General features: G+C 52.8%; 2 protein-coding genes across 5 annotated transcripts in view; both read left to right on the top strand.

The window, feature by feature from the left end:
* Nucleotides 1-8121, top strand: part of CABP1 (calcium binding protein 1) — a 45003-nt gene extending 36882 nt beyond the window's left edge. For all 4 annotated transcript variants that reach the window (XM_009936727.2, XM_075434831.1, XM_075434830.1 and 1 more), the window contains 5 exons: nucleotides 2951-2981; nucleotides 3661-3804; nucleotides 5074-5183; nucleotides 5596-5743; nucleotides 7519-8121. In XM_009936727.2, the coding sequence (XP_009935029.1) occupies nucleotides 2951-2981; nucleotides 3661-3804; nucleotides 5074-5183; nucleotides 5596-5743; nucleotides 7519-7544 (459 nt within the window). In that variant the 3' untranslated portion in view covers nucleotides 7545-8121. The remainder of the gene's footprint in view (nucleotides 1-2950; nucleotides 2982-3660; nucleotides 3805-5073; nucleotides 5184-5595; nucleotides 5744-7518) is intronic.
* Nucleotides 8122-14506: 6385 nt separating this feature from the next.
* MLEC (malectin) lies at nucleotides 14507-26776 on the top strand. Its single transcript, XM_075434650.1, has 5 exons — nucleotides 14507-14717; nucleotides 17749-17927; nucleotides 19294-19470; nucleotides 19627-19684; nucleotides 20854-26776. Exons 1-5 carry the CDS (start codon nucleotides 14513-14515, stop codon nucleotides 21081-21083), a joined length of 849 nt encoding a protein of 282 aa, XP_075290765.1. The 5' UTR covers nucleotides 14507-14512; the 3' UTR covers nucleotides 21084-26776.
* The last annotated feature ends 305 nt before the right edge of the window (nucleotides 26777-27081 follow it).

Raw genomic sequence — 27081 nt, 5'->3', positions numbered from 1 at the left:
CTATGTGTTCATATGCATCTAATGTGTGCATTTATATACAAACAATAAAAATATGTGTTTGTATGTAAATCCAAATGTCTGCATCTGGATATGTTAAATACACAAAAATATGCACCCCAGTATTATATCTTTACAAGAAGTAAAACATTTTTTTGCACATAAACATTCGATTCCTACAATAACATGAATTTAAAGACATACACAAACATATGATTAACACACATTTTGTGGATACATATGAGCAAATATATGCATCGTCAGATATTCACCCAGTGTGTTCCATATTCTTCTGGTGAAACAAAGATCACCCCAGTTACCTGAGAGTCAGAGCTTTCTTGCCTCTCCAAGAAATCTCTGTCTTATGCATCAATGTGGTTATCTCCAGCTGCAGGAGACACCTAGATCTTCATCTCTGAAACCTCTTCTTCAACCAACAACCGAAAAAAGAGTCATTATTTGTCATAATTGATCAAACAGCTTTTCTTCCTAACCTTCAGCGACCAAGTGATCACATATTCCATGGCCCTGTTGGCTAAAACACAAAATGGAATATTCTGACACAAGCACACATGCACAGACTGTGTGGAAAATATATAATAAAATAATATATAATACAACCCCATAAGAAATAGATCAAGCTCCCTAGTGGAAGGCTCATAGCTGGGCAGGTATCCATCCTGTTTAGGGCCTGGAAACTCACAGTACTGTAAGAAGTTTCCAAAACAGGATTAGTGATGTCTCTAACTACCCTGCTGTAGAATAAGTGCATCTGATAAACAGCTTTACTTTTACTGACTCTAGACCAACAGGATTTATTGTGCATAGAACAGAAATACATGAGGGTAAGACCATTATGTGTAATGGACTCTCTGAGGGTCAGCTCTGCTCATATCTAGGATCTAAACTCTCTGAACAGTTTCATTCCTCGTTCTATATGTTCTCCAAAATCTGTGGAGTGATTCAGCCCATTTCTTCCAAAGCAATTTTCCTCCTTTATAATATTAGGGGATCTTCTTTCAAATTTAAAACAGAAAACCTCTTCATGACGTTAGTTATCGCTTGAGTCAGATTTTTGGAGGGATGTAAACCCTCCTCCTCCTTTTGCCCTCGCAGTCTGTGGCTCTCCGATGGCAGAATCTGCATGTGCAAAGATATGCTCAGAGCCCTGCAATCGAAAATGCCTCGGTGTGCAAAACTAGAGCCGGTGCTGAAGCCCCCATTTCTGACATGTGTCAGTCATGTCGGTTGCAATGTGGTCTTCAGCGAATGAGGAGGAGGATGGTCTTGTGACGACCACGCTGGAGGAAGGCCTGGGTCCTGCCCCAGCCGCTCGCACAAGACAGCGCTCACCACGGGTGGGTCACAGCCCCCTTCGCCCCACGGCGGTGGTAATCAAACCTCGGCATCTGCTGCTCTGCGGAGCCGGCTGCCGGCACACAGCAGTGTCCATGAGGATTAATGTTTGCAGACTCTGGAATGAGGTGCACAACGTGTCGGTACTGATCATGGGTGGTTTTCATCTGCTGTTTTATCTAAGGCAGCAGGAGGGCAATAATGCCTCCTGCATCCCGTCTAAGGTGTTTGAATTGTTTTGTGACTTGGTGTTGATGAAAGCAGAACAAATGGGATGACATGTTTGAAAATACCAGGTCTGTGAAGGATGAAATGGCAGAGCCAGCGCGCTCCGACAGTTCCATCCAGCACAGAGATGCCTCTGGGAAGGTTATGAGTGGCAAGCTGGTCATTTCTCTGGCACGGCCCACTTTTGCACAGACATAAACCAGTGCGTGTCCTAGTTTGCTAGGCACTCTGAGCAGCCACCCTTAGAGTTTGCAGAGGAGCCTGTGGTTCAATAGCAAAGGATCATCCTTCTCAAACTGATCAAGGGCACCGCCTCCAGGGACATGTGGTGAGACTGGAGGACACCTGGAAGGCAAGGAGAAACTCCCCACGGTTGAGGGAAAAAGCCGAGAGGGAGACGACAAGAGATCGCGTTTCTGTGTTTCCAAATTCTCAGATGTTTTGGATTTGCCTGGGAGCCATGAGAGGAATTAGAAAGGGCATTTAAACCAGAAAGCAGTGCATTTCCGTGCTCATCTCTTCTTCCTGGTGCAGTGTTGGAATTTTCCTATACTCTTTTATATCCTCCCCTTTCTTCCAAGAAATTCAAATTGGATGTTTGAAGTTGCAGTGTTTCCTGAACATGGTGAATCCTTGTCCTGTTTTGTTTGTAGATGACCTTGACGATGTATATGTTGTGTGTCTGCCTTCATGCCTGGTTTTAAAATGCTTGTGTATGGAGTTGAGGCTGGGGGAAAGGCGCAAGTTCCTACCTTTTTGGGGGGACTGACTATAGGAGATGGCACCGGGACGTGGGCTGTAAGGGAGCTTGTGGCTGCTGCTGTCCTGCCAGAAGGACAGGGATGAAGCGGTGATCCAAGCAGACGATGGTATAGACCTGCTGGTTACAGGCACTGCTGCCAGCTGGTTTGATCTGGCTGTGTCAGCAGGAGCTGCGGTAGGAGGTACGATCAAGGCTGTAGCAGAGATCATAACTGCTGCAGGGACCATCTCTGCTCCAGGACTTGGTGCTGGGGAATGATGTAGGAGCTTCGTGAAGGTGCTCATGGTACCATCAGGCAGGGAGGCCACACGTATTGCTGTGCTGGCCCAGGTCTCTTCTATTTTGGGGAAGTACCTGTCATCCCCCTGTCCAGCAGATGTGAGGGAGAGGGGCTTCCACAGAAAAGCGTGCAGGCTAACACCCCTCCTGTTGGGGAGGAGGGCTGGGAAGCCTTGCTAGGTGGATGGTATTAAACATGTCATCACCTTCTTGTTTCTTCTCTCACTTTCTGGCTTGTCCCAGAACTGTTTGCATCAACAAGTGCTATTCTGAAACTGTGTTTGTGGCAAGCAAACGGCTTTAACATAGTGTGTTCTCTTTTTGTAGGATAGAGAACTGCGTCCGGAAGAAATAGAAGGTAAAATTTGTCGCTCCTTCCGCTTCACCTTTCTCCCTGCCCAGTGAAAACCTACTGGCTGGCCCTTCCAGGTTGGCCCCCATGGGGTAAAATAATTTGGGGCAAATCATGGGAGATGATTACTGGAATAATTCCTGGAAACCCCTGCAAAAGAAATAATATGTAAAATTGCAAAAGTGCTGACTGTGAAGGAATTTGCATCCATTCCAGCTTCTTCAGGGTGGGAGGAGAAGTGAAGTAAGGGGATATTGGCTGTCAGGGTACTGCTGTCCACCCCAGCTCCCACAGAAACTGTTGTAGAGCACGATGTGATAGTATTGCTCCGGGGAAGCCGTCCTAGCTGCTGATCCCTACAGTGAGGGCTAGATATATTATCTAGTGCAGGGGTAAAAGTTGGGAAAACTTATTAGTTTCAATTTTTTTAGGGAGTACGGTTTAGCAATGATCAGTTTGTGACACTTGTAGTCCAGGCAAGCTTTCCTGTAAGGAATGGGTCAGCAGTGCTGCTGTTAGAAGAGCTTTGCATTGCTCTCCAGTCATTGCCTTTTTGCAGGAGAAAATGTGGAGTATCTTAGGGAGCCTGGCCTCATAAAGTGCCGCTGATTCTGGGGAGGTTTCTTGGAAAAGGTATTTCAGGCTGTCACTGACAATATTGCTCTTTTTGGATCCACTCCCACAGAATTAAGAGAAGCCTTTAAGGAGTTTGATAAAGACAAGGATGGGTTTATTAACTGCAGGGACCTGGGGAACTGCATGCGAACCATGGGCTACATGCCTACTGAGATGGAGCTAATAGAGCTTTCCCAGCAGATCAACATGAACCGTGAGTAGTACCCACCTAGCTGTACCTCCCTGCTGCTGCTGTGCCCTGCATCACTGCCTCGGGCTCTCTCAGCCTCCTGCTGTCGCTTTTCCTTTGGATTTTGTCCCCCTCTTTTTTTGGTCCCCTCATCATCTCTCCTGCATGTTTGTGGTCCCTAGAAGTTGATGGCTGTGTTTTTTGCATATCAAAGGAGCTGTGTGGACTGTGATGTATGGGAACAGGGAGTGGAAGGGTTGTCCTTCATGCTTACGCTGTCAGGTATAAAACTGCCCTTGGTGTGGGCAGTTAGACATTGGTGCACATGTTGTAGGTGTTGTCATATTGAAGCTGTTGTCAGATGGTGTCAGACTGCAGAAAGAGCCTGGGAAGATGGAGATGCTTTGGTCAGAATGAGTGATGGATGGCCTGTTCACCCTGCGGCGGGTGCTTGTGGATCTGCTGTGCGCTTGGGGATGGGCTGCGAGCGAGCTGTGCCGGCCGTGTCAGATGGGGGCATCTGCTGCAGTCATGGAAAAATGTGACAAACGCATCCGATTCACTGTAACTGTGTTTGTGCTGCTTGTCTTTCACTATCATTTTTTATCGTCTCTTGTCTGTGGCAGTGCAGAATATTACTCTCAGCCAGGTGGCAAAAAGTATATTTAGTGCATGTTATTTCTGACACGTGGTGATGTAAAAAGGATAATTTACTTGTCAAGGGAAGGAAAACAGTTGTGACATACGCAACCAGTCACACACAAAAGCAGCTGATAACCCTGGCACACAAGTACTTCAAATTTCAGAGTGTAACTGACAGCTTTCAGATAGGGGACAAACAAGAAAAAGGGCTAAAATGATGAATAAACAGTTGGACATACATTAGCCGTTGCTAACGGAGCAAGACTCCACCACTGCTGCAGGGCGCTGCCGGGGCCGTGCAGGAACGTCATGCTGTGCCCTTGCCGTACTCTTTGGCACAGGCGCAGCGGGGGGTTGCTGTAAGTGCTGGAATGATCAAGCCTCTGATTCCTGATACGTGATGCCACAAGGACGTGACAGTCAGTGGCAGCCTAGGATGGAATAGCTTGGGCTCATTCCGCCTAGCCCACAATCCCAAAAACATAAAGCCAGTGTAAAACTACCTCTGCTTTTCCTTCCACTGTCCTGCACCTTCCATGCTTTGCTTCCTGGAGATCCAAGCTCTCTCTGGGGCACACAGAGGTGCAAAGTGCGTGCTGGGCTTGGCTAACGTATGGAGTTCTTACACACGATCTTTCATCTTATCCAAAGTGGGTGGCCATGTGGATTTTGAAGATTTTGTTGAGCTGATGGGACCAAAGCTGCTGGCAGAAACTGCAGACATGATTGGTGTAAAAGAGCTCCGCGATGCCTTCAGAGAGGTGAGTGCTCCCTACCGTGTGCCCCCCTGATAGGTGAGGAACAGGAGACAGGAAATAGAGAAGACCCACTGGGGAAGAGGAGGAGGAGAGAGAGCAGCACAGTGGAAGACAGAGAAAGAGCCAAGCCAGACACAAAACAAGGGAGGAGCAGAGAAAGCCACTGAGATAAGGGAACCCGTGAGGCAAGGAAGATGAAAGCTGGTGCAGACACAGCAGTATTGAGGGGTTTCTGAGGAGAAAAGGCAGACTGGACCCAGACCAAAAGGCACCCAAAGGAGAAAAAGGAGGGACACAAAAGAAATGCTTGATAAATAAGGGCACTCAGGAGCAGGACAATACAAAATCCAACTCAGAGCAAGATCCATTTCCATTAACTGTATTTCCTGTGCTGGTATTTTTCATGTACTTGCAGTTTGACACCAATGGTGATGGGGAGATCAGCACCAGCGAGCTGCGAGAAGCCATGAAGAAGCTTCTAGGGCAGCAGGTGGGCCATCGGGATATTGAAGAGATCATCCGGGACGTGGATCTGAATGGAGACGGGCGTGTCGATTTTGAAGGTGAGAAGGGATGAACGTTCCCTGTCCATCTGCTCTGGTGTGAGTCAGAGTTCCAGCTCAGAGGCGGAAGCAGAAGGGAAGATTTGCGTGCTCAGGACCCAGGTATCATCAGTATGGAGGAAAAAGTCAAGCCGGGTTTTTTCCCTAGTCAGCTGAGGAAAACAGAGGACATTGGCCTGCACAGGGAATTCCTCAGCTGAAGTGTTCATTTGTGTGTTGTCCCTTGCTGCACCTCAGTTTCAGTTGTGTCTCCATAATTCTAGCGTGGTAAGAGATATGCCCTGTCACAGAGAAGCAGATTCTGGTGCACACATGCTGCGCCAGTCTTCTTTTTATGGAGCATTTTCCTGTCTATAAAATCTATTGCAAGAGCTGTGAGGGGACTGGATTGGTTTGGAGAACTCATTGCACCTTCCATTTCCTCTGGCTCACCTTGTTATCTGAGTTTATAGAGAATTTCTTTCTGTGCCTTTATGCCAGAAGGTGCTCATGTGCCAGATGTGCTCACTAGGACTGCAGACAGCTGATCTAGAGGTGTCATGTTGCATCCTAGAGATAACTCATTTCTTCTCCCACTTTTCATGCTGGAAGGACTTGGAAAATCTAAGAGTGGTTAGGCTACTATCCTAGCCATCAGCCACCGCAGGAGCAACATTAATAGAGCTCAGGGTTTCTGGCAGGGGAGCCATTGGTATCAGACGGCTAAGCGGATCTAAGAGCTGGAAGGTGTGAGAGCGTGGCAGGCTGCTTGTTTTCATAGTGCAAATCCAGGCGTTCTTTTGCAGCAAGGGCAAAGCACAGGAACTGCAGAATTGAAATAAAATTGACATACTTTTTTTGTCTCAGAGGTATTCCTGGGTCTTCTACATGACAAGAAGTCTCAGCCCTCAGGATTGCTGAAGCTTCTGAGGGCTTTGAAAATGCTAAAAAGTGGAAGTGTCTCCCTAGAAAGTATCTGGTAGCTGCAGTTGTTCTAATGTTCTGGCTGATTACACGACAGTAGGTCTGCTTGTTTCCCACAGCTAAATTATGTTAGACAGCTAAACCACATGAAATGCTATCCCAGTATCATTTTCTCTGTGAGTTACTGCTTTGGTTGTCAAAGGACAGCTCCATCAATGGAAAATGAGAAGTCAAGGGGGTAATTTCCACTGCCCTCCTCTTTGCGGAGTTATTAGTTCCTCGGCAATTCAAGTGCAGAATGAAAACACACTTATATTTGATGGCATTTGCACTCAATTTGAACAATTGTAATTGACTTCACAAGCTGCAGGCTGGTGAAGAAATAGATCCAGGGTATCCCTACAGTTAACCTGTATCTTTAAGAAGTGCATCAAAGTAAACTTGTATCTACAAAAATGCTGGCACCTACCAAAACACTAGTGCTTTCCCACACAGGTGTCTCTGTGAAGTGGCAAGCTTACTGAGAAATCACACCGTGTTCCCAAGAGTATAAATCAAGGTTCCCTGAAGTGACAGTGAAGGGAGACAACCCTTGCCGTAGTGTCTCACAAGGAGCTGCTGGCGCAAGCAAGACTGCGCGCTGGCTGGGAGGGAGCCTGAGGCAATGAACTGACCTGCTGGTGGGATCGTATCACCATATCTAGTGCAAGGATTAAAGCCCGTTTCGTGTGAGCTCTCCAGGGCCAGTCACAGAGCAGTGCAGACCTGCTGGCAGTGTTTCACCCTGGCTGCGTGCTGTCTCCAGGGAACGAGATGAGTTGGGGACCTTGGATGCCTTCTGCTTCAGGGCTGTCTTTTCTTGTTGGTTGCAGAGTTTGTTCGCATGATGTCCCGCTGAAGACAATTCTCACCTCAAGAAGAATCAGCACCTTAGAGAGGGCAGAAGAGGACCTAGATGGAGCATCTAGCCCCGATGTTCCCACGTGAAGGTTTATCGGCTGGCTGCAATCGGGACATTGCAAGATGACCTGCTGCTCCTCCCTCATGGTGGTCCCCATGCCCCTCCACCCTTTCACACTGTGAAAGACTTGCAACTTCCTACAACTGGAACCATTCCTTGGAGATGATTGCAGAAAACTGCAGAGCCAGGACTTGCCATGATGCTTTCATGGGATATTTGCAACTTTAGACTCCTCCTCCCTAGCTTTATTCTCCCACCAGCTGCTGCAAAGGAAGAGCAGGAGAAATCCTCTTGGCTTGGTGGTTGAGAGCAAAGTCATTGGGACTGGTGGCAGCCTCAGGGCGTGCTCTGCACTTCTTGGTTTCCCTTGGTGAACCGTGTCTGTGTTTGCTGTCTGTGTGTGTCTATCTGTGTGGAGTTATTTATGCTTCCCCGGCACGTATTCGCATCTCCTGTGGTTATGTTTACCAAGAGTAAATTCAAATACATGTCTTGCGGGGGGAAAGCGATAAATATGCACGCTGAAATGATGTGGAGCCTGGATGTCCCTGTGAGGGGTGGTGGCTGGGCTGGGGGAGAAGGGCTGTGGCAGATGCACACCACGGCGTCTGCGCCCGGGTCCAGAGGGAAGGCCTTGCTGCAGGAAGGGGAGTCACTGCCGGCCACTAAGCCAGGGGCAGGGCTCTGTCCTCCCTCCTGCTCTCCTCACGGCGAAGGGGCCTGGAGGTGCCTCTCAGTGAGGGCAGTGTGGAGGGTCCCCACCTCTGCATCCCCCGGGCTTTCAGGGGGGCAGGTGAGAGCCCCTGCGGCGCTGCGGCAAGGAGCAAGGGGAGAAAGGGCGCAGAGGGGAGCTGGGTGGGAGAGGGATAGGCAGCAACAGCCAAACCTCCCTCCTTTTCAGACCATTTCAAACAGAGCTGTGAGCCTGTGCACAGTGCAGGCCACATTGCAGGAGCTAAGCTGTAACACCCTTGGTGCCAGGGCTTGGCTGGAGCCTCCTTGCATGGCAGTGCCCTGCTCGCCAGCTTGTTCACACTCGGAAACGCTGCACGCATCTGCAGCAGTGACAACAGCAGCCTCCAGGCCCTACCAGCTGCGTCCAGACACATCAGATGCTCATCCTCCTTCCCCTTTCCCCAAGATGCTTCCAACCTCCTGCTCCCTTCCCCTACTCTGCCAGACCTACAGTTGTGGCCTTTCTCTATGCAGAGGCTCAGTCACAAGCAGCCAGGACTAATTTCTACTTGGCTTCAAAGGGCATCGTCGTTGCTGTGTGTTTCTCAGTGCGACTGGGAGCCATTTTCCTCTCAACTCCAAGTGGGAGGTTAGGGACCAATATCCTCCTGCTTCCTGCATCTCAAGCCCTTCACTTCCCAGGTTCCCTTTCAAATTCTCAGGGTCCACAAATCCTTGTCCCAAAGGAGGATTTGCTCTTCTGCTTTTCTGCTGCTGTGCCAGCCAGTACAGCTGCAGCGATACCTGATGTCCCAGCAGTGGAAAAACTGTGTTCCTCCTTACAGCTGTGTGTGTGTGTACTCATGTTTGCACAGGCATGTGTGCTGGGAAAGGTTTGTGTGTGTGCGCGCATAAAAGCAGCGAGTGCAGATAGGTACCGGGAGTGCAGCAGCAGCAGAGTTTGTTTGCAGGTGGGTGTATGCAAACTGTGCGTGTGTATCTATGGAGCTGGTCTAGTCCTAGAAATGTGGGTGTGAGCCAAGAAACTGGAAAATGCATATTGACAAGTCGCCATGTTTACTGGCACAGCAGCTGAGCTGTGTTGTGCTTAGGAGATGAGGGTGACAAACTGAAGAGAGTCCAGAGTCCTGGTAAGTTGCAGAATCACAGAATCACAGAATCACAGAATGTTCAGGGTTGGAAGGGACCTCTGTGGGTCATCTAGTCCAACTCCCTGAAAAAGCAGGGTCGCCTACAGCAGGCTGCACAGGACCTTGTCCAGGCGGGTCTTGAATATCTCCAGAGAAGGAGACTCCACAGCCTCCCTGGGCAGCCTGGGCCAGGGCTCCATCACCCTCAGAGGGAAGAAGTTCTTCCTCATGTTCAGACAGAACTTCCTCTGCTTCAGTTTGTGCCCGTTGCCCCTTGTCCTGTCGCTGGGTACCACTGAGAAGAGTCTGGCCCCATCCTCCTGACACTCACCCTGCAGATATTTATAAACATTTATTAGGTCCCCTCGCAGCCTTCTCTTCTCCAGGCTGAACAAGCCCAGTTCCCTCAGCCTTTCATCATAGGAGAGATGCTCCAGCCCCCTCCTCATCCTCGTAGCCCTCCGCTGGACTCTCTCCAGTAGCTCCTCGTCTTTCTTGAACTGGGAAGCCCAGCACTGGACACAGCACTGCAGATGGGGCCTCACTAGGGCAGAGCAGAGGGGGAGGAGAACCTCCCTGACCTGCTGGCCGCACTCCTCCTAATGCATCCCAGGATGTATGTGCTTAGGATAACACCGGGGAGAGAGAGACCTTTGCAGGCTTGTGCCTGCCATATGAAGTGTTGATACACAAAGGTGCTGCACGCACAGTGGAGCCCGGGGAGGAAGAAGCACGCGTGTGTCTGCAGAGCAAGGGGACAGCTGCGCTGCTTGCAGGCGTGCAGCAGAGTGACTGTGCCTGCCCGCGGGGACCAGTGACGACTCGGGGCACGCGCCTTGCGCGGCAGCCAGCACGCACAAGCCCAACGGACAGTCAGTGGCAACAGGCACAGTGGCTGCTTCTGCCTGCTTGTTCCTGGGCCCTGCACCCAGCAGCTGCGTCCTTTGCCCGCAGCGGCAGATGGCAGGACACGGTCTTTGTTTAAAATTGTCAACCCATTTCTAGAGGCTGCACTGATCCGCAGCACAGCATCACGGCGGCTGGGGACGTTCTCTGCCAGTCACTGCCGCTTTCATTCAGGCAGGTCCCTGTGTTTGTACCATGGCAGAGCTGTGTTTGTCTTCCCAAGAAAGGCAGGGACCCCAGCGCTAGGCGAAAGGTGGCCGCAGGACACCTCTGTGCCATTGCAGAGGCAGGCCTGGAGCCACAGCTACTTCTGAGGAAAGCTGGGTCTGCGCCAAATTATCTGTAGCTCTTTTCTGCCAGGTTTTACCATGATACAGTGAACAGGTCAGACAGGGTAGGTCTCCAAAGCACTCATTTTTTTTCCTTCTAGTAGAAGCTCTTGCTGCAAGCTTGGCTTTACTTGCACAACAAACCCCAAATAATCCCAGAGAGTTTTACTATTTTCTTGTGCAGACAAGGTCAGAGGTTAAAGCTCCAATCTAAATAATCTAATTCCCGAGATAATCCTTTTGCTGTCATCTGCAGTCCGGTACCAGGGAGGCTTCCAAATAGCTCCACATGGCAGGGCAGAGTGGCTCCCCTCCGGGCACCCAAGCCCTGTAGCCCTGTGTGGGTCGGGACCTGGCCCAGGCACTGGGGCTGTCTCGCGCTGGCTTCTTAGATGTATTGTTAGCCACAGGGTCTGCTTCTGACCCACACGTCTCCGCTGCTCTTTTCGGACATCCCGAGTCCTCGTCCCTTCTTCCTGCAGTAAATGGCTGGTACCCAAAACACATGCCTCGCGCTGCTGGTGAATGGTCAGGGCTGCAGAGCAGGCAGGACTGATTCAAGATGGAGAGTCATTTTGGCACAGCTGCCAGCAGACAGGGAGAGATCAGGGGATTGAGAAGACAACCCTGAGCCTTTCACTTGTAGGTTACTGGTGTAAATCCAGCCTGCATCAAGGGACCGATGGCTCAGTGGATTAGTAACGGGATACAGAGCCTTTGACATCTGGGGCACATGCGGGCATCGAGTTGCTGGTGACTGCAAGTAATGATCCAGGGGCAGCGGTGTAGGCCATCGCCAATGCAGGCCATCACGGCACGTCCACCGTCCTCTGCCAGCGTGAAGCAGGGTGGGTGCTCCTTCTGCACCCGGATGACCACAGCCATGATCCCTCCTCACTCGCTGCTGCTCAGTTAATCCCTCTTGCTCCGTGATGGGCTGCTGATTCTTGGGAAGCGATCATCCAGGCTAGGTATTAGAAGATGCTCTGGCTAGGGAGGCAGAGGAGGTACTGCAATGCTCAGTGGCTTGCCCTCCTCTGTTCAAGGAGGGGGCTGTTCCTTTTCAAGGAAACTCTTCTCTTTTCAGGGAAGCGTTGCTGATATTTTGCTGTGAGATGTGCAGGAGCCGCAGGAACCCTCGACAGAGACCCCAGGGCTTGGCACAGCCACGAAAGCCCCTGGTGACGCTCCCAAGGCAGGGGATGAGCTGGGTTAGCTCCCAGCTGCCCCTGTATGTGTCTGGGGCCAAGGAGACCCGTTCAGCTGAGGGATCTGTCTTGGTCATACCTAAACGTTAGCTAGTGAATCCCTTCATGTCTGAATTCCTGCTCTAGGCACATTTGGTCTGTGCCGAGCGGTTTGATGCTGGGTTTGGAATGAAGCCTCAGCACCAGCTGCACAGCCCCTGTGCCCACCGAGGCACGAAGGTCCTGCTGCGAGCCGCACGCTCCCCAGCTCGCCGAGAAACACCACAGGGTTTCAGCCAGGCTTTGCCCAGCCAATGTGTGTGCCCCCGATGCCATTCTGTGTGTGCGAGGCCTGTGAAAGCCCTGCGGACCCAGAAGCCAACGGGGCCAGTTGCCTCAGCCCACCTGGGCCACGCGAGGGGCTGTGTGTGGCCCTTGGCGGGGCCTTGGCTGCCCTGGTGAGTCCCAGGACTGGAAATAGGAGGATTCGCACCCGTGGACACTGCTGTTGGTAGCCTCAGCCCCAGCTGTCTCGGCCCACTGCCGATTCACACTGTCCCTCGTTCCACTTTGCTTTTGCAGCTCAGGGCAGTAGCCTGGTGACACACAAAGTGTTCACATGCTTTGAAGTTGCGCTCCTGACCCAAGCACATCGCAGTTTAAGCTGAGAAGTCTGGAGATTAGGGAGGATGGTCTGTAATCAGTACAAATGAGCTCTAACGAGGCCTCCCTGGGCCTCACCAACTGGACCGCATCGTTCTGGCCACGGCTGCTTGCATTCCTTTGCTAATTGAACTTGGGGGACACCCAACAGGTCACAAACACAGCAGGGACACGGGAGATTAGTCTGGATTCAACCAGATGCTGCCAGGGCTGGGGTCTGTAACGCCGAGACGATCTGCCAGGAACCAGCATGAGGTGGCTCGATCTGGAGAGGTGCTAAGCGTGTGCGCTTCACGCTGCTTTGCTGAATGCGGTTTCCTAAGCCACCGTGCAGCTTCAGGAAGCTCCTTCCCGGCAGCACAGCAGTGCCACGTCTGCCCTGGAGCTGATGTGACAGCAGCGAGGACGCGTGCTTGACATGCAGAATCAAACTTCACAACTCAAGAGAGTTATCAAGCAGGTCTGTTTATTGCGGCGCCGGGTGCAAGGGGGATCGCTCCTAACTTGCACACCGAGTCACGAAGCATGCACATATTTATTACAAAGCTTCTCTAAGTAGGCTGGACTATTGTAGTTATTTCTAGGAATTCATTATCACACTCCACCCCCCTTTAGCACTTGCGCAGTGTTATCTGGTGGTCGTCTGTGGGGGTCTTCTGGATGAAGGCTCGTAGTCTTCCTCGCTGTGTGCTTTCACCTTTGGCTCAAAAATTCCGGAGTTGTCTGTGTTGGCTGAGTCCCAAATCATAGAAACACTTTCAGCTAGAGAGTTGCTTCTTACAAAGTTCTGGTTATCAGTCCTGGTTTCTCTTCATCTGTCTTGCAAGCAGTCCTTGTGAGCTGCATTTGAGCCACAACAGTCCTTGGTAGCAAGATTACAAAGAGCAGAACTAAACTAAATAACAGTGTTTAACTCTTACCTTAACATAGCTGAATAGCTATAGAACAAACTAAACTAAAGCTACAGCAAAATCGAACTAAACGTCCATTTCCCACATCAGCCGGGGCCCACTCCGACCCGGGAGCCCGCTCCGGGCAGGGAGCAGGGGCCGGCGGTTCCCACCGCACCAGACTGGGTTCGCTTCTCTAAGGTCGCGCCCCGTGCCGAGGCCTCCGAGGTACCCGACAAACGCAACAAGCCCATTTAATTCACGACCTGCGGCTCTGCGTCTTCATTCCGAAAGGCCAGCGCTTCGTGGAAGACCCGGATCAATAACACGGCACTGAGACCCGGGAGCAGCGGCCGCCAACGGGTCTGCTGAGGCAGAGAACCGGGAGGCAGAACTGCCGGGATGTCACGAGGAGCCGCCCCCGATGGCAGCGGAGCTCCCGCTCTCCCCCAGCTCCGCTCCCGCCCGCCGTGCCCGGGCCGGTCCCGGGGCCGGTCTGCTCCGGCTCGGTGCTGCCGCGGCGCCGCCCGTTGCCCCGACGACCCACAGTCCTCCCCGCCTCCCGCCGCCGTCCCACAGTGCTCTGCGTTCCGGCCGCGCTGGAGCTCGCTGATTGGAGGAGCGGAGGAGGCGGGGCTCTCCCCTCAGGCGTCCGGCGCTGAGGGCAGCTCGGCGGGCTGCGTCCCCGCTCCGGAGGCGCCGCTGAGAAGCTTCGTCCCTCCCCGCCGCTCCTTCCGAGGGAGCCGGTTCTGCCCGCGCTCCCCTCCCGAGCGGGCGGCACCGGCCCGTGGCGCTCCCGGCTCGCAGAGACCGACTGCCCGCTCCGGGCCGGCCCGCTCCGCTCCCGCCGGACACGCCTCCCGCCGCAGCGCGCCGCCGTCCCCTCGCCTCAACCAAGCCCGATCGCCCGCTCCCGCCGCCCATTGGCTCGGCGCGTTATAAATATGCAGATAGGCTCCCGCGGCCGCCTAATGGCAGGCGGGCAGAAAATTAATATTCGCGTTGCGGCACCTGGATTGGCCGAGGCGCGCTCCGCCCCGGCAGCGGGTTAGGCTGCCCCCTGGCGGCGGCAGGAAGGGGCGGGCGCGGCGCCGGGAGCCCGAGATGGTGGGCGCCGGGGCGTGCGGGGCGCCGCCGCTGGTGCCGCCGCCCTTGCTGGTGCCGCTGCTGCTGGTGCCGCTGCTGCCGGGCGCGGCGGGAGGCCTCGCCGACAGCGTCGTCTGGGCCGTCAACGCGGGCGGCGATGCCCATGTGGACGTGAACGGCATCCACTTCCGCAAGGACCCGCTCGAGGGCCGCGTGGGCCGAGGTGAGGGCGGGGGGGGGACACACACGATACGCCGGGCGGCCCGCCGGGGGGGGTCGGTGGGGCCGCCCTCGGGGCCTGCGTGTTGGCGGGGGTCCGGGGCCCGTGTCCCGGCCGCGGAGGGCCGGGCGGGGTCTCCTCTTCCTCGGCCGCCCCCCCCACCCGACGCACGGCCCGGCCTGGGGCTGCACCCCCTCCATCCCCGCGGCGGAGCCCGCCCGGGGCCCCGGTGGCGGCGGGGTGAGCCTTACGGGCTCCGGGCTGGTTTTCCGGGCCTCGGGGCCGTGTAACGCCGGAGGGGAAGCGGCTCCTCGCGGCTGGGAAGGCGGCGGGACCGGCCGTCCGCACCCGCCTGGCTCCGCTGCGGAGGGTTCCCGCAGTTGCCGAAGCCCGGCTCGGCGGGGTGAGGAACGCGCGGTGCCCGCCCTGCGCAGCCCGGGTGCTGGGTCCCGGCACGGAGCGTCTTTGGCGGGGAGCTCCCGGCCGAGCTCCAGTCCTGGCAGGGTGGGCAAGAGCAGGGCAGGGGCAGAGGAGATGCGGTCAGCGGCTCTAACTGCTGAATCAGTACCAGCCACCAGTAAGGACAGCATGGACAACTCATATGACACTTGCGCTTGGGTTACCTCTTCCGACTTCCCCTGCAGCCGCTCAGGTCGTGTGAATTTTGCCTTCTTTCTGATAATTGATGCACCAAAACATAGTTGATTCACAAATGTGTTGGAAAGCTAGCTGTGCCGAGCTGCTTCCGCTGCCAGGGGCCAGCAGGTGAGTGGTGTGGAGAAGATGAGCTGTCTGTTGACTTTTAAGTCTAACCGTCCCTGTTCCCATGCAGGATGGTGAGGGTTGTCCTGTGCCATACAGCCAGGGCTGCCCTTGCTCACCCTGTGTGAGTGGAGAGACGTCTGGGCACAACGGGTACAGGGGAGGTCACATTTAAATACTAACACAGTTTGTCAGGAACTTTTCACCCCCGTGGAAGCTGGCACCCTAGTCACAGAAGGTGCACTGGTCGCTGCCGGTCAGCGTCCCTTTGCAGACCTCTCATGTGTGTGACTTGAAGGAGGATGTCCTTGTGGACTTGAACAATTTATTTTTGTGTTGAGGAGAAAAAAGGGTGTTTTTCAAGCAGACAGTGACGTGTTCTTCCTTTGGGGAAGGCCTGTGGTGTCCCCTCTGAACAGCAGGCTGTTACGGTAATCCTGCTTCAGCCAGCGGTGCCAGGCACAGAGGAGGAGACTTTACCCCTTTGAGTTCTCGGCTGCTTTTCCTTCAATGGCTTTTTATTGCACCATTGTTCAATTTGCTCTCTGTGTTGATAGGCATGTAATGGCTACAGCAGAAATGCGGGGCTGGCTGCGAGGAAACTACCTAGGGACAGTGTTTCTGGGCTGTACTGCCTCTGGGCAAATTAAAACCTTTTTTATTTCAAACCTCAGTTCAGATGCTGTGCCCTAAAGGACAAAATGTGCTGACGGCAATTACAGAATAGCCAGGTGCCAAACACGATCGAGTCGCAGCTTAACGCGTACAGCTTCGTGCATACTGCTCGTCTCTGGGTGAGCCACCGCTCAGCACAGCCAGCGCACTGTGGAGTCGAGTTCTGTGAAATCGCTAAGTCAACAAACCTCTGATAGGCAGGTGACGGGTCTTCCTCTCCAGTTACTTTCTTGGGTATTAAAGGACTTTCTTCTTGTGCAGGCCTTCCCCTAATAGGAGCTGACTTCTGTGGAGTCCCTGATTTGCTACCGCTGTAATCTGTAGCTGGCCAGAAATATCTGTGTGGGAGGACAGGTTAAACTTTTCACCTTCTGTATTTCTGGGGATGAATCTTCAGCCTTTGCGCCCAGGTTCGAGTGGCAAAGAGAAGCAGAAGATTGCCTGAGTAGCTGTGTGTGAAACAGGAGACTAAGACCTGGCATTAATTTCCTCTGGCTCGTTTGCATTGGCTCTGCCTTTGGCAACGTGTGCCGGGTTAGTAGTTCTTGCTTTGTCTTGGCCAGTGCAGCGTCTGTTCCCATGGAAATGGGAGTGGAAGTCGCAAGTGTCAGCGGAGAACTTCGTCTGGATCAGCTTCTCCTGCCTGAAGTGCCAGCGGGCAGGTGGTGTCCACAGTCTCCCCTCCTGCTTCACCGGGGAATGATTTGATTTGGAGCTCGAGGCGTGCGTCGGTTTGCATTTGTGCAGTAACCCTGACTCGATGAAATGTCAAGTCGGGTTAAGATCTGTTGAGGGCTGCACTAGAGGTGGTGAAGTAACGACTGGAGATGAGGCAAGTGTTGTGATTTCTGTTGTTTTTGCTGTTATTGTCCCATTTGGAAATGTTGTTTGGGCCCTTCTCGGGGCTGTCCAGATGCCTGCAGACAGCACCCGTTTCGGCTGGGTGACTGTCAGAACAGCAGTTGATGGAGCTGCTGGTGCTCTTGAGACCCTTGTGTATCTGTCTCGCTTCCTTCTTCCTGTCTTCGATCTGGCTGTGGTGAGATGAAAGGGTTTTGTGAGATGTCTGATGCTTTCCACCCTTCCGCCATTCCCCAGGTTTTCACCTGGGGAGGGTGGGTGAGTCTCTATAACCTGATGCCATCAACAGCGAAGTTCAAGTCTGTTGAATGAATGAGCCAGCTCAGTCCTATGCTGACTGTTTTGGTTTTGTACTTGGGGTTTGTAATTTGAAAGTGTTGTGAGAATGTTCTAGGTGCTTTTCCTCATTGAAGCAGGAGTCGATGGCCGAGTCCTTTGGCTCCGTGCCCTGCTTGTGAAACAGACTCTTCTTTGGGAAACAGTGCAAGTGAGTTTATTGTGTCTTAGACTGCAGCAGGTCCACACCTGTTTTTCTACAGGACCCGGGTTCTGGGGCTTTACCTCTGCTTCTGCTCCAGTAGTGCTGCCTCCTGGTCTGAGCAGGGAGGCAGGTCTGATGAGGGCGTAAGTGCTAACCCCGCTTAGGGAGTTAAGCACTTCAAGAGTGTATAAAGTCTCTCTTCCATGTGCCTCAGAAATTAACCCTTCCTCTCACTGTTTTGTGCTTGAAACCCAGCCTCTGACTACGGTATGAAGCTGCCAATCTTGCGGTCCAACGCAGAAGATCAGATTCTGTACCAGACCGAGCGTTACAATGAGGAAACCTTTGGCTATGAAGTTCCCATCAAAGAGGAGGGTGACTACGTCCTGGTGTTGAAGTTTGCAGAGGTCTATTTTGCACAGTCTCAACAGAAGGTAAGCCACAGCTCCTGGCTTGTTTCTTTGATGCGAGTTACTGGCTAAGACTGTGCGTGTCCGGGTTGCCTCTGCTGCTTTGCATGCTGGAGAAAGGAGTGAAGTAGGGCGCTAATGGTTAGCTTAGTTCCTAGAGTTCTCGTGGGCTCTGAAACTTCCAGCTCTCTCTCACATTCCAGTTGGCGTGGAAAACTGTGTTACAAAGCATTCAAACAAACATGTGCAACTAAACGTAACTAGCACTAGAGTTTTACAATCTGTTTAGGCTGTGCTGGCTTCACGAAGAAGTGGTTTTGCCTTTTGCTTGTATACTGGTTCCTGACCTGACAGCATGCTTGTGCTGGAGGAAGTGTCACACAGATTGAATCAGGGAAGTGCTCTGGGTTAAATAGATATAATCTACTCAAAACAATTTTTACGAATCTAGTAAGATGCGATCCTGGTTCAAACCTATCCCTAAAACACAGAGTTAAATTCAACCCTCTTTATTGCTTGTTAGAGAAGAATAATCCTTGTCCACCTTTGAAATCCCTCATGTACAGCTGTGGAAGCAGGAGCACAAAGGACTCAAAGCCCGGTGATGAACTGGGAGAGAAGTGTGTGTTTTCGCCTGGCTTTCCCCGGGACTCCATCAGCCTGCTCCTTAAGCACTGTGCTGCCTTCCTGCCAGAGAAGTATTTCAGGGCACAGAACTGGTGGGGCTGGCTTACAGAATGGATGTAAAAAGCAGCCTCAGATTAAACCGAAGGGCTGAGGTATCTTTGGTTCCTCTTCCTTCATGTGGTTCTGCTGGGATTCCCCAGGTGCTGAGTGAAGATTGAGTCATTGCAGCCCTGAGGAGGACTTTCACTCTGAATTCACAGATGTGGTTAGCAGTTCAGCGTTTTACCTCCTTCAAACCCCGTGTCCTTCACCAGCTTGTTTCCTCTTCTCTGCTCTGCTGCAGGCTGTTATTTAAAAATGGCTCAGCTCCCTAGGGCGTGGTGTGCCGCAGCCACCCTGGGGTGGTAGGAGCAGGTCTGCAGCCAGTGGGTGGAAGAAGATTGTGAAAGAAAAGTATGAATAAACCAGAATAAAATTGTGCTGTCCTCAGTTCTGAACAGCAGGTGTAGGGGTTATTTTAAAAGAAGGAGGCAGAGTTTAGGGTATTTGAAAGCAATGTTAATGCTCCAGTGTCTTTACGTGGCTGCGTTTGGGCTCTGAATCCTTCCCAAGGGAGTGGAGCACGTGTGGTGGGGCAGTGCATGCTGCAGTGCTTTCTGGTCCTGGGTGCATAACAAGCAGAGACCTTTCCTGTTCTGTTCCCCTTTCAACTGTCACATGCCTGAATCCGTTCTGACACTCTGTCGTTTATTCCACCCTGAAGGTATTTGATGTTCGCTTGAATGGCCACGTGGTGGTGAAGGACTTGGACATTTTTGACAGAGTTGGACACAGCACAGCTCATGATGAGATCATTCCCATGAGTATCAAAAAGGGGAAACTGAGTGTCCAGGGAGAGGTTTCCACGTTCACGGGGAAGCTCCACATTGAGTTTGTAAAGGTAATAGCCTTCTCTGGGCAGAGCCAGGATCCTTTTTCCCTTCTTCCCCAGTCATACAATGCAGCTGTGTGCCGGGGGAGGAGAGGTGATGGTACGTGGGGAGCATATTTCTTGCCACAAAGCTGCAGCACTGGCTTCCTCCTTTGCTTTCTCTAGGGCTACTATGACAATCCGAAAATCTGTGCCCTATACATCCTGCAAGGAACAGTGGAAGGTAAGCGCTGTTTTTGAGCCAGAAGGCTCTTCCCCCTTGGAGAGCAGCCTGTTGCTTCTCAGACTATGAGATCATAGCTCTCGCTGACCCACCTCTGCCAAAACGGTTTCTCTCAGCAAGTTCCCACAGAGTGCAGTTGCAGAATGAAGTAGGTGTGTAGTGTCCTCCTGCTCCTCCAAGTGCACAAAGCTGCGTCATTTTTGGGATAAGAAAGATCAGTTTGGTTCGGGGCTTCCTGCGTATGGGGTAGAGGGGAAGGGAACACATCTGGTGTAAATTCCCTCTGGCCTTGGATGCCAGCATCAGCCCTGCAGACAAGTAATTTGCAGAGATCTGTTAGCTAACAGTTAAGCGTTTCTTACCTGGAGCTTTGTTTTGCCTTCTTGGCTGTACGGCAAGGCAGTGTCTTTTCCCAGATATCAGTTCCTCTGGATAGCAGTGGGGAGTGCTAGTAAAGTCCTTGCTCTTCCATCACCCTCTCTGCAAGTCTGTGCTGGAGTTGGAGCCCCTCTAGCTCCTGGACAGGGGTGGTTTAGGACCCCTCTCTGACGAAAACATCAGTTTGCTTTACAGTTGGTCAGGGATTGCCAAGTGCTGCTGAAGATCTGGTGTGTAACCTGGTGGCCGGGTGGCACCTGGCTGTGTGGGGGACCTGCAGTTGGGGCTCCAAGCTCAGAGGGCTGGATGTGAGCGGGGCTGGGCCGTGCTGCTCTGGTAGATCTGGGGTGCAGTGGTGTGAGGTAGGACCATTTGTGGAAAGGGTTGTTCACGTTCCTGTTTGCGCCTGTGTCTGCGGGTCCCGCAGGCAGCAGGTGCCTGTTTGTGACTGGATCTCACTCACCAGCTGCGGTATCTGGCTGTTACACTCCAGGTGTGCTTTTGTGCTGCAGCTTCCCCCATGTGACAGGTGGGTGGGGTGGATGCATGTTGTTTTCTTTGCAGGCTGGGTCTTTGGATGCTCTTGCATCACAGAGGAAAGAAACAGTGTTGTGAGCCCCTGTGAGGGAGGATGCTCCTGTTCCCCGGGGGGCTCTGGCTGTGGTGTTGACATGGTGCCAGGCGCCCTGTTGCTTGTGGTCATGCAGGATAGGGGAGAGGGGAAGGGAGAGACTCTGGTGATTTCCCAGATTATATCCTGCCTCCTTGCAATCTTTTGTCTTGTCCAACAGATGTTCCAAAGTTGCAGCCGCACCCAGGTCTGGAGAAAAAAGAGGAAGATGATGATGAAGATGAGTATGATGATGGCTCCAGTGTTAAAAAACAGGCAAATAAGAACCGGGTTCAGTCAGGCCCACGCACACCAAACCCGTATGCCTCAGACAACAGCAGCCTCATGTTTCCTATATTGGTGGCCTTTGGTGTCTTCATTCCTACCCTCTTCTGCCTCTGCCGATTGTGAGAGCAAGCCCCACAGAGCATCAGCCAAGGGGCTGTGAGGGAAGGAGTTGGACCAAACACGATTGCTTTCAATTTCTCCATATTGTTCATAATTTAAGGAAAAAAAAAAAAAAAAGATGATTCATTTGGAATGAATAGCAGGTCCAGGTAAGAGGGAGCTTACCTTCCCCCTGCCAGCAAGCAGCGAGGCCCTCGCCTTCCCCTTCACACCATGTGCAGCCTCTGATCCTCCCTGGGGCATCCAAGAGTAAACCGAGTCCTGGCTGTCTGTGTATAGGGCTGGCGGAAGCTGATGCTACCAGTCCTGGGCCATGTCCCACACTGAGAGAAAGCCATGTGCTGCAAGATCTCTGCCTTTGCTGGGTGGAATATGGTTCCTTAAGCAGGGAAGCAGCTCTTGAAACCAGGCCTTGGTACACGTTTTCTCCGGGAGCGTGGAAGTGTTGCGGTGCCGTTTGGTGGCTGATGACTATGGAGGACGGAGCCTGGCTCAGCATCTCCCTGAACGTGTGCAACACGATATATGGTACTCGGCTGCATAAAGAAAGATACCGCGATTCCAGCCAGCCGCTCAGCCTCTGTGGGGATGTTCCCCTCCCGAGAGTGCGAGCTGCGCCAGGAGCAGAGGGGTTCGTCTGGCCTGATTTGCTGCACCGGTTGGGAGAGACTTTCCTTGTTTGGCAATTGTAATGTTAGATCCGTTGCAGAGGGATTCTGCTGTAGCCTGTGAGAGGCTGACGTTAGCGTCTCATCAGATGCACTTGTTTTCTGTATTGATTATGGCTTTTGTTTCCTTTAACATCCTTTTCAAAGGTTTAATTTTAAGCCCAGTTCCTTGTTTTGCCCTTTCTAGCCAGTGACCTGTCCTTTGGAAGAAGCTGACAACCAGATGACCTAGAGAGGAGGTTCTGGACTTGTTCCTTGGCCTTCCTAACAGCTAGCTCCCTCCCTGCCCCGTGACTGTGAAGAGCCTGTGCTGCAGGACAGAGCAGAGCAACCTCGCAGATGCTCCCTGTGAGCTCTTGCTCGCTGTTGTAGGGACCAGGCCTGCCTGCAGCGGGGAGAAGCGCAGTGGAGTCGGTCAGTGTCATCGGTTAGCGTGGCGTATCGAGGCACTGTGGTGAAGGGGTGCGTGTCCAGCACTTCAGTCCTGTTGACCAAGGGGGTTTGTGCCCTCCAGAGATCTGGAAGCGAGCAGAACACCGGAGACAAGGTGACCCGCTTCCCCCAGGGATATTTCTGCAGGAGGCTTCTGTTTCCACATGCAGAGCCTGCGCCAGCCTGACAGAGGCTGCACAGAGCGAAAGCCCTCGCTGCGCTTGCTGATCCAGAGCTGCAGGCCCCGAGGAGCTGCCTTCCCGCGCTCTTGGCATCCGACAGCACTTCTGGCTGGTGGGAGGGAGATGTTCTGTGTTCTGGAGCAGGATCTGTCCCAGGCAGGGTCGGCTCAGCTTCGATGCCGGTGAGCTCTGGGTGCGCAGGACGCTGTACCTCGCTCTGTCTCTCTTGTTCTCAGAAGTGCTCTCTCTTTACCCAGAGCAGCTGCACTCGGCAGCGTCCTCCTAGCTGCTGCTGCTCCCTGGGCTTGAGTTTTCCTAGCACTTGTTCCTGGGTTTGATCCCCTGCTGTGGCTTGGCCTTTCTTTGAGCTGAGAGTGGTCAGCAGGCTTCCCTAGTTTCTGGAAAGGGAACTGGAGGAGCAGCCTTTCTGCTCTGCTGGGCCCAAGCAGCTGAAGCCTTCTCTTCCTCCTAACCCTCAAGCTGATGTGAGCTGTCAGCCCGTGGCCTCCAGCACGGGAACTAGGGGAGGTGTCGAAGCACTGCTCTGCGTGGCAGTGGCACTGAACCTTGCCTTGCTGATAGCACACGTCACTGCTATAGGCCTGACCGTAATTCTGCGTCTGTGAGCTAAAAAGCAAGCAGTGGGACCTGAATTACCTCCTCTCCAGTTGCACATGTGGTAACAGCCAGTTTGGGAGAAGCAAGAGGGTCCCTGCCACGCCAGAAGATGGGCATTAGAGAGAGCAGATCTTAAGAGCAGACCTGAGCATGAAAAGGTGGTAAGCTTGAAGTTGTGTGCTTCATCTTCTAGCTGCTGTGAAAATCCTAGTGCTTATAAAACTCTTGTCAAATATGAGCTCTGTTTTGTTTGGTGACGGTGCCTGCGGAGATTCTCCAGCATTTTGGGGATTGCTCTGACTGGAGCGCGGAGACATTTAGATATTTGTCAGTTTGAGAAGCATGAACTGTGCTGATTTGTTAAGCAAAGAACCTGGGCTTCAAAGCAAGTGTGTCTGGAAGGAGCTGTTCTCCTCCAGGCCTTTTAGGTTGCATTTTATTTGAGCAACCTTGAAGCAAGGGATCACTCAGCTTCTTGTGGCTCACCCACTAATCTCTGCGCCTTGACTAGCGTGAGAAAAGGGGTGTGCGTTTAGGTGTGCAAAGCTCGGAGATGAGTCTTCTAGGATAGTTTATCCCTGCCTGTCCTGGCGGCCGGGGCACCCGCCTGGTGCCATCAGCTGTCCTAAGGCATGGCTATGCAGGGTGTGATCTGTTGTGTTCCAGTTGCTCCCTTCAAATGAGTTTGTCATATTTGACTAAGAATAAGGAGGAGGAATAGTTCATCATGGCTTCAATTTGGTTGTTCTGGCTCTGTTCTTACCCATTTTTGTCACTACAAAGCTGGTGTCTGGGTGGTTGGAGGATTCCTGACCCCGTTACGGTGCTATGAGCTGGGTGCCCTTGTCCTCTCCGTCTGGTGCCTGCAAGCCAGCCAGATGGGTACGATGAGGTACCAGGTCCTGACCAGGGAAGGAGAAAGTTTGGGTTGGCTGTAGCTTTCCAGCACAGGTGCTTAAGGGAATGTCCCAGGCATTGTTTAGCTGAGACTGGTGAGAGACAAACCTGTACGTGCTTTGTTGCCTCCGGCCAGCAGCAAGCAGGTGAAGCGCGTGTCCCTGTGAGGAGTGTGGGGAGCTGGGTCGGAACAGACCCTGCCTTGACTCGTGGAGCAGTTGTGTAGAGAGGGGCAGATAGGGCAATTTTAATAAAGCTTCCGCTTTAAATAAAGGGGAGACGACACCGTTGGTCATGTTTTGGGCCTGGATCCATCCTCAGGTTCGTGGTTCCAAAGGCTATTTTCATTAGCCCCCTCATCAGCCCCTCCTTTCTTCTCTTTGAGCCAGGCCATTTTCCCCCTCTGTCTGTGTGACTAAAACAGCAGCTCTGACCCTTTTGAGTATCCCAGGTGGCAGTGAGCAGAAAGCCAAATGAATTCCCTTCTCTTTTTGGTGCCTTTGTCTCAGGCTTTGAATAGAAGTCTATTTGAAGAAGCTTCTTTTTTTTTTTAAGGAGCTTCTGAGTTGTTTTTCTTTTTCCCCAAGGGACAGGCATTCCCTGCCCTTGTGATCAGCTGGGGACTGTCTCGCTGTCCCTGGATGCCAGCTCCGGAGGTCACAGCTGAAGCAGAGAACTGTGAGTGAGTATCTTTGGTTCCAGCCCTTGAGGTCAATGGGAAATAAAAGCCTAGCAGGGGATAGAACTGGAAGAGCTCCTTCGGGTCTGGTCTCCCCCAGAAATCTCCCGAAGGCAGGATGGAGAACTTCCAGACAAGTCTGGTGCCTGCATGTCTGCGCAGTTCGGAGCCGATTGAGTCACGGCTGGGTCCTGGTAGTCGTGTGGTGCCTGGGGCCTCTGGGTGCAGTGTGCCTTGGGGGGTCCTGCCCCCCAAACTGGCTTGCTGACAGCTTGCCCTGGACTGTTAGGTTCTGAACAGGGAGCAGAGACCGTGCTTTGTCCCTCGGCCTGTCCTGAAGTTGAGACGGAATTGCAGCAGCCAGGGAGATGTCTTGGTGTGGGAAGTCGGGGCTGAACAGGCCTGTCCGATGGAAAACAGCAGGAGGAAGGAGAGGACCAGCAGAGCAGCTTCAGCCCTTGGTGTCAGACGGATTCTGAGCAGCTGCGAAGCACCAAGTGTTTCAGGCCCTGTTTGGTGCTCCCATGTGGGAGAGATCTGTCTGCTTCTTGCACTTACGTGGCAGGGAGGGAAGTACCCTTGCTGAGAATCCAAGGGGAATGGGCGCTGGGCCAGGACTGAGCTAATTTACCTACTGGCGCTTCTACATCTCCACAGCAAATGCCAAAGTCTAATACAATTCAAGGATGGTTTTTTTTTTTTTTAACATCAGCCTGGTTCCACCAGTCTGCCTTCACTGGCTAGTCCCAAATAGGCTCAGACAGGTATTCTTAAGGGCCCAAACACAACGCCGGGCTGGAGCTGTGCGGGCTCGGAGACGTGACGACAGGAATGGGCCTCCTGTGCTGCACCCCTGCTTCGCGCGCTGCCCGGCGGGGCTGGGGCATGTGCCTTTCGCCTTGGGTCCCAGTGGTGTTGTCCCAGGAGTAGAGTAGCAACCGCACTCAAGTGGTGCTGGGCTGGACGGGAGAGGTGAAAGCAGGTCCATGTCTTCCGGGACTCTGGCTTGCTCAGAGTTTATTGCTGTATATTAAATACTATTTTTGGAGATTGGGGGGAAGATGTGGGAGGGGGAGGGATGTGGCGGCGCTGTCCCCAGGCTGATCAGTGGGATGCTACTGCAGGCTATTGATAAGTTTTGATTTTTTTTTTCCCAAAAAGTGCTGTATTTCAAAAAAAAGGAAAGAAAAAAAATAAGCAACAAAACAGAACTGCTTTCCTCCCTCCTAGAAACAGTGCTGGCTGATTAGAAAATGTGAATAATCTTTTGCAAACATCAGAGGTCTCTGCTGAAGAGTTTGTGTGATGGAGATTTCAAGGCGAGGGGCAAAGTACAGCTTGAACCAGTTTAACTGGGGAGAGTGTGAACCTAGGAAACGCGGGATCTCTGCCCCGGCGTAGTTCCCACTCCGTGTCGTGGGGATGTGCTTGCCCGTGCTACCACGGCTGTGCTGTCACGCTGTGACAGTTCCCAAGTTGGGTCGCTGACGTGAAGCGCTCTCTGGAAACTTGCTGGCGAGTCGGGGCTTTAATTTTTCGTGGTTTCTACAGGGCCTTCGTGTGTTCAGGGCTTTCCCGCTCGAGAAGCAGCCGGGTTGGTAAAGCAGCCCCAGAGACTCCAAGAGCAGAGGCGGGATTTGTGCTCCATGCCAGGAGGCAGCAGCCAGGACCGTGAGGTGCTGGGCAGGTGACGGGAATGTTTGGGTCCCGTCGGCGAATGGTCCCACCGCTCCGGAGCACCCGGCTGCGGAGGCTAGGACGGGTGGAACTGACCCGTGCTGTCGGCATCCAGGATGTTCACAGACTACTTGAAGCTGCAGGGCTAAGTTGTCTGTAAAGCCTGAACGGAGTGGGGGGAGATCTCCATCTGTACTTGTCACCAGTACAAAGGGTTTTTAAGGAGGATTTTTTTACTTTACTGTCCATTGCTTTGTGTTATAACAACTTGCAGTGACATTTTTTTAGTTTGTTTTGCAGCAATCTTGGGCCCTGGGTGAAAAGCACAGATGTCTATTTCTGATTGCATTGGCTTTGCAGGGACTAGTTTGGGGGGAAAGATGGCCGTGGGGGTGGGCTATTTTATTTTTGGTACATGGTAGTGACTTTATTTTTAATTTCCCCAGGACGTTTGGTTGAGGGAATGTTCTGAAATCTACTGTCTGGCAGTTTTAACCAGCAGTGTGTTAAAGGAAAATAAACGAAATTATATTGTCACTTGGATGAGGCGGTCCCTCTTTTCTAGCGGTGGGGATGGGGGAGCCCCTTCCGCTTTACGGCTCGCGGTGCGGGAGGCCGGCACGGACCGCGCTGCGGAGGGGACGCAGTCCGACAGCCCGCAGCCGCTCCCTGCCGCTGCCTGCCTCTGGCACAGCTCCTGTGTCCTCTTGCCGGCTGTTTTGAGCCATGAAGTGCGAGCCGAACGGTACAACGTCCTCTTGACGGTGCCGATGTGGTCCTTGATGCGTCCTGCTCAGATCAGGAGCACCGGAGATGCGATCTGCCTGCGGGGGGTTTGCAAGTGGCCC

This window comes from Opisthocomus hoazin, chromosome 13 (assembly GCF_030867145.1).
Source record: "Opisthocomus hoazin isolate bOpiHoa1 chromosome 13, bOpiHoa1.hap1, whole genome shotgun sequence".
In the NCBI taxonomy this organism is placed as follows: domain Eukaryota; kingdom Metazoa; phylum Chordata; class Aves; order Opisthocomiformes; family Opisthocomidae; genus Opisthocomus; species Opisthocomus hoazin.
This window is presented reverse-complemented; position numbering and strand designations above follow the sequence as displayed.

Excerpts from the sequence above, each read along its gene's own strand:
- MLEC (XM_075434650.1), top strand. The coding sequence starts at position 14,513 with ATGGTGGGCGCCGGGGCGTGCGGGGCGCCGCCGCTGGTGCCGCCGCCC. Across the intron at positions 14,718-17,748 it reads CGAGGGCCGCGTGGGCCGAG|CCTCTGACTACGGTATGAAG; the intron begins GTGAGGGCGGGG and ends CTTGAAACCCAG. Across the intron at positions 19,685-20,853 it reads CCTGCAAGGAACAGTGGAAG|ATGTTCCAAAGTTGCAGCCG; the intron begins GTAAGCGCTGTT and ends CTTGTCCAACAG.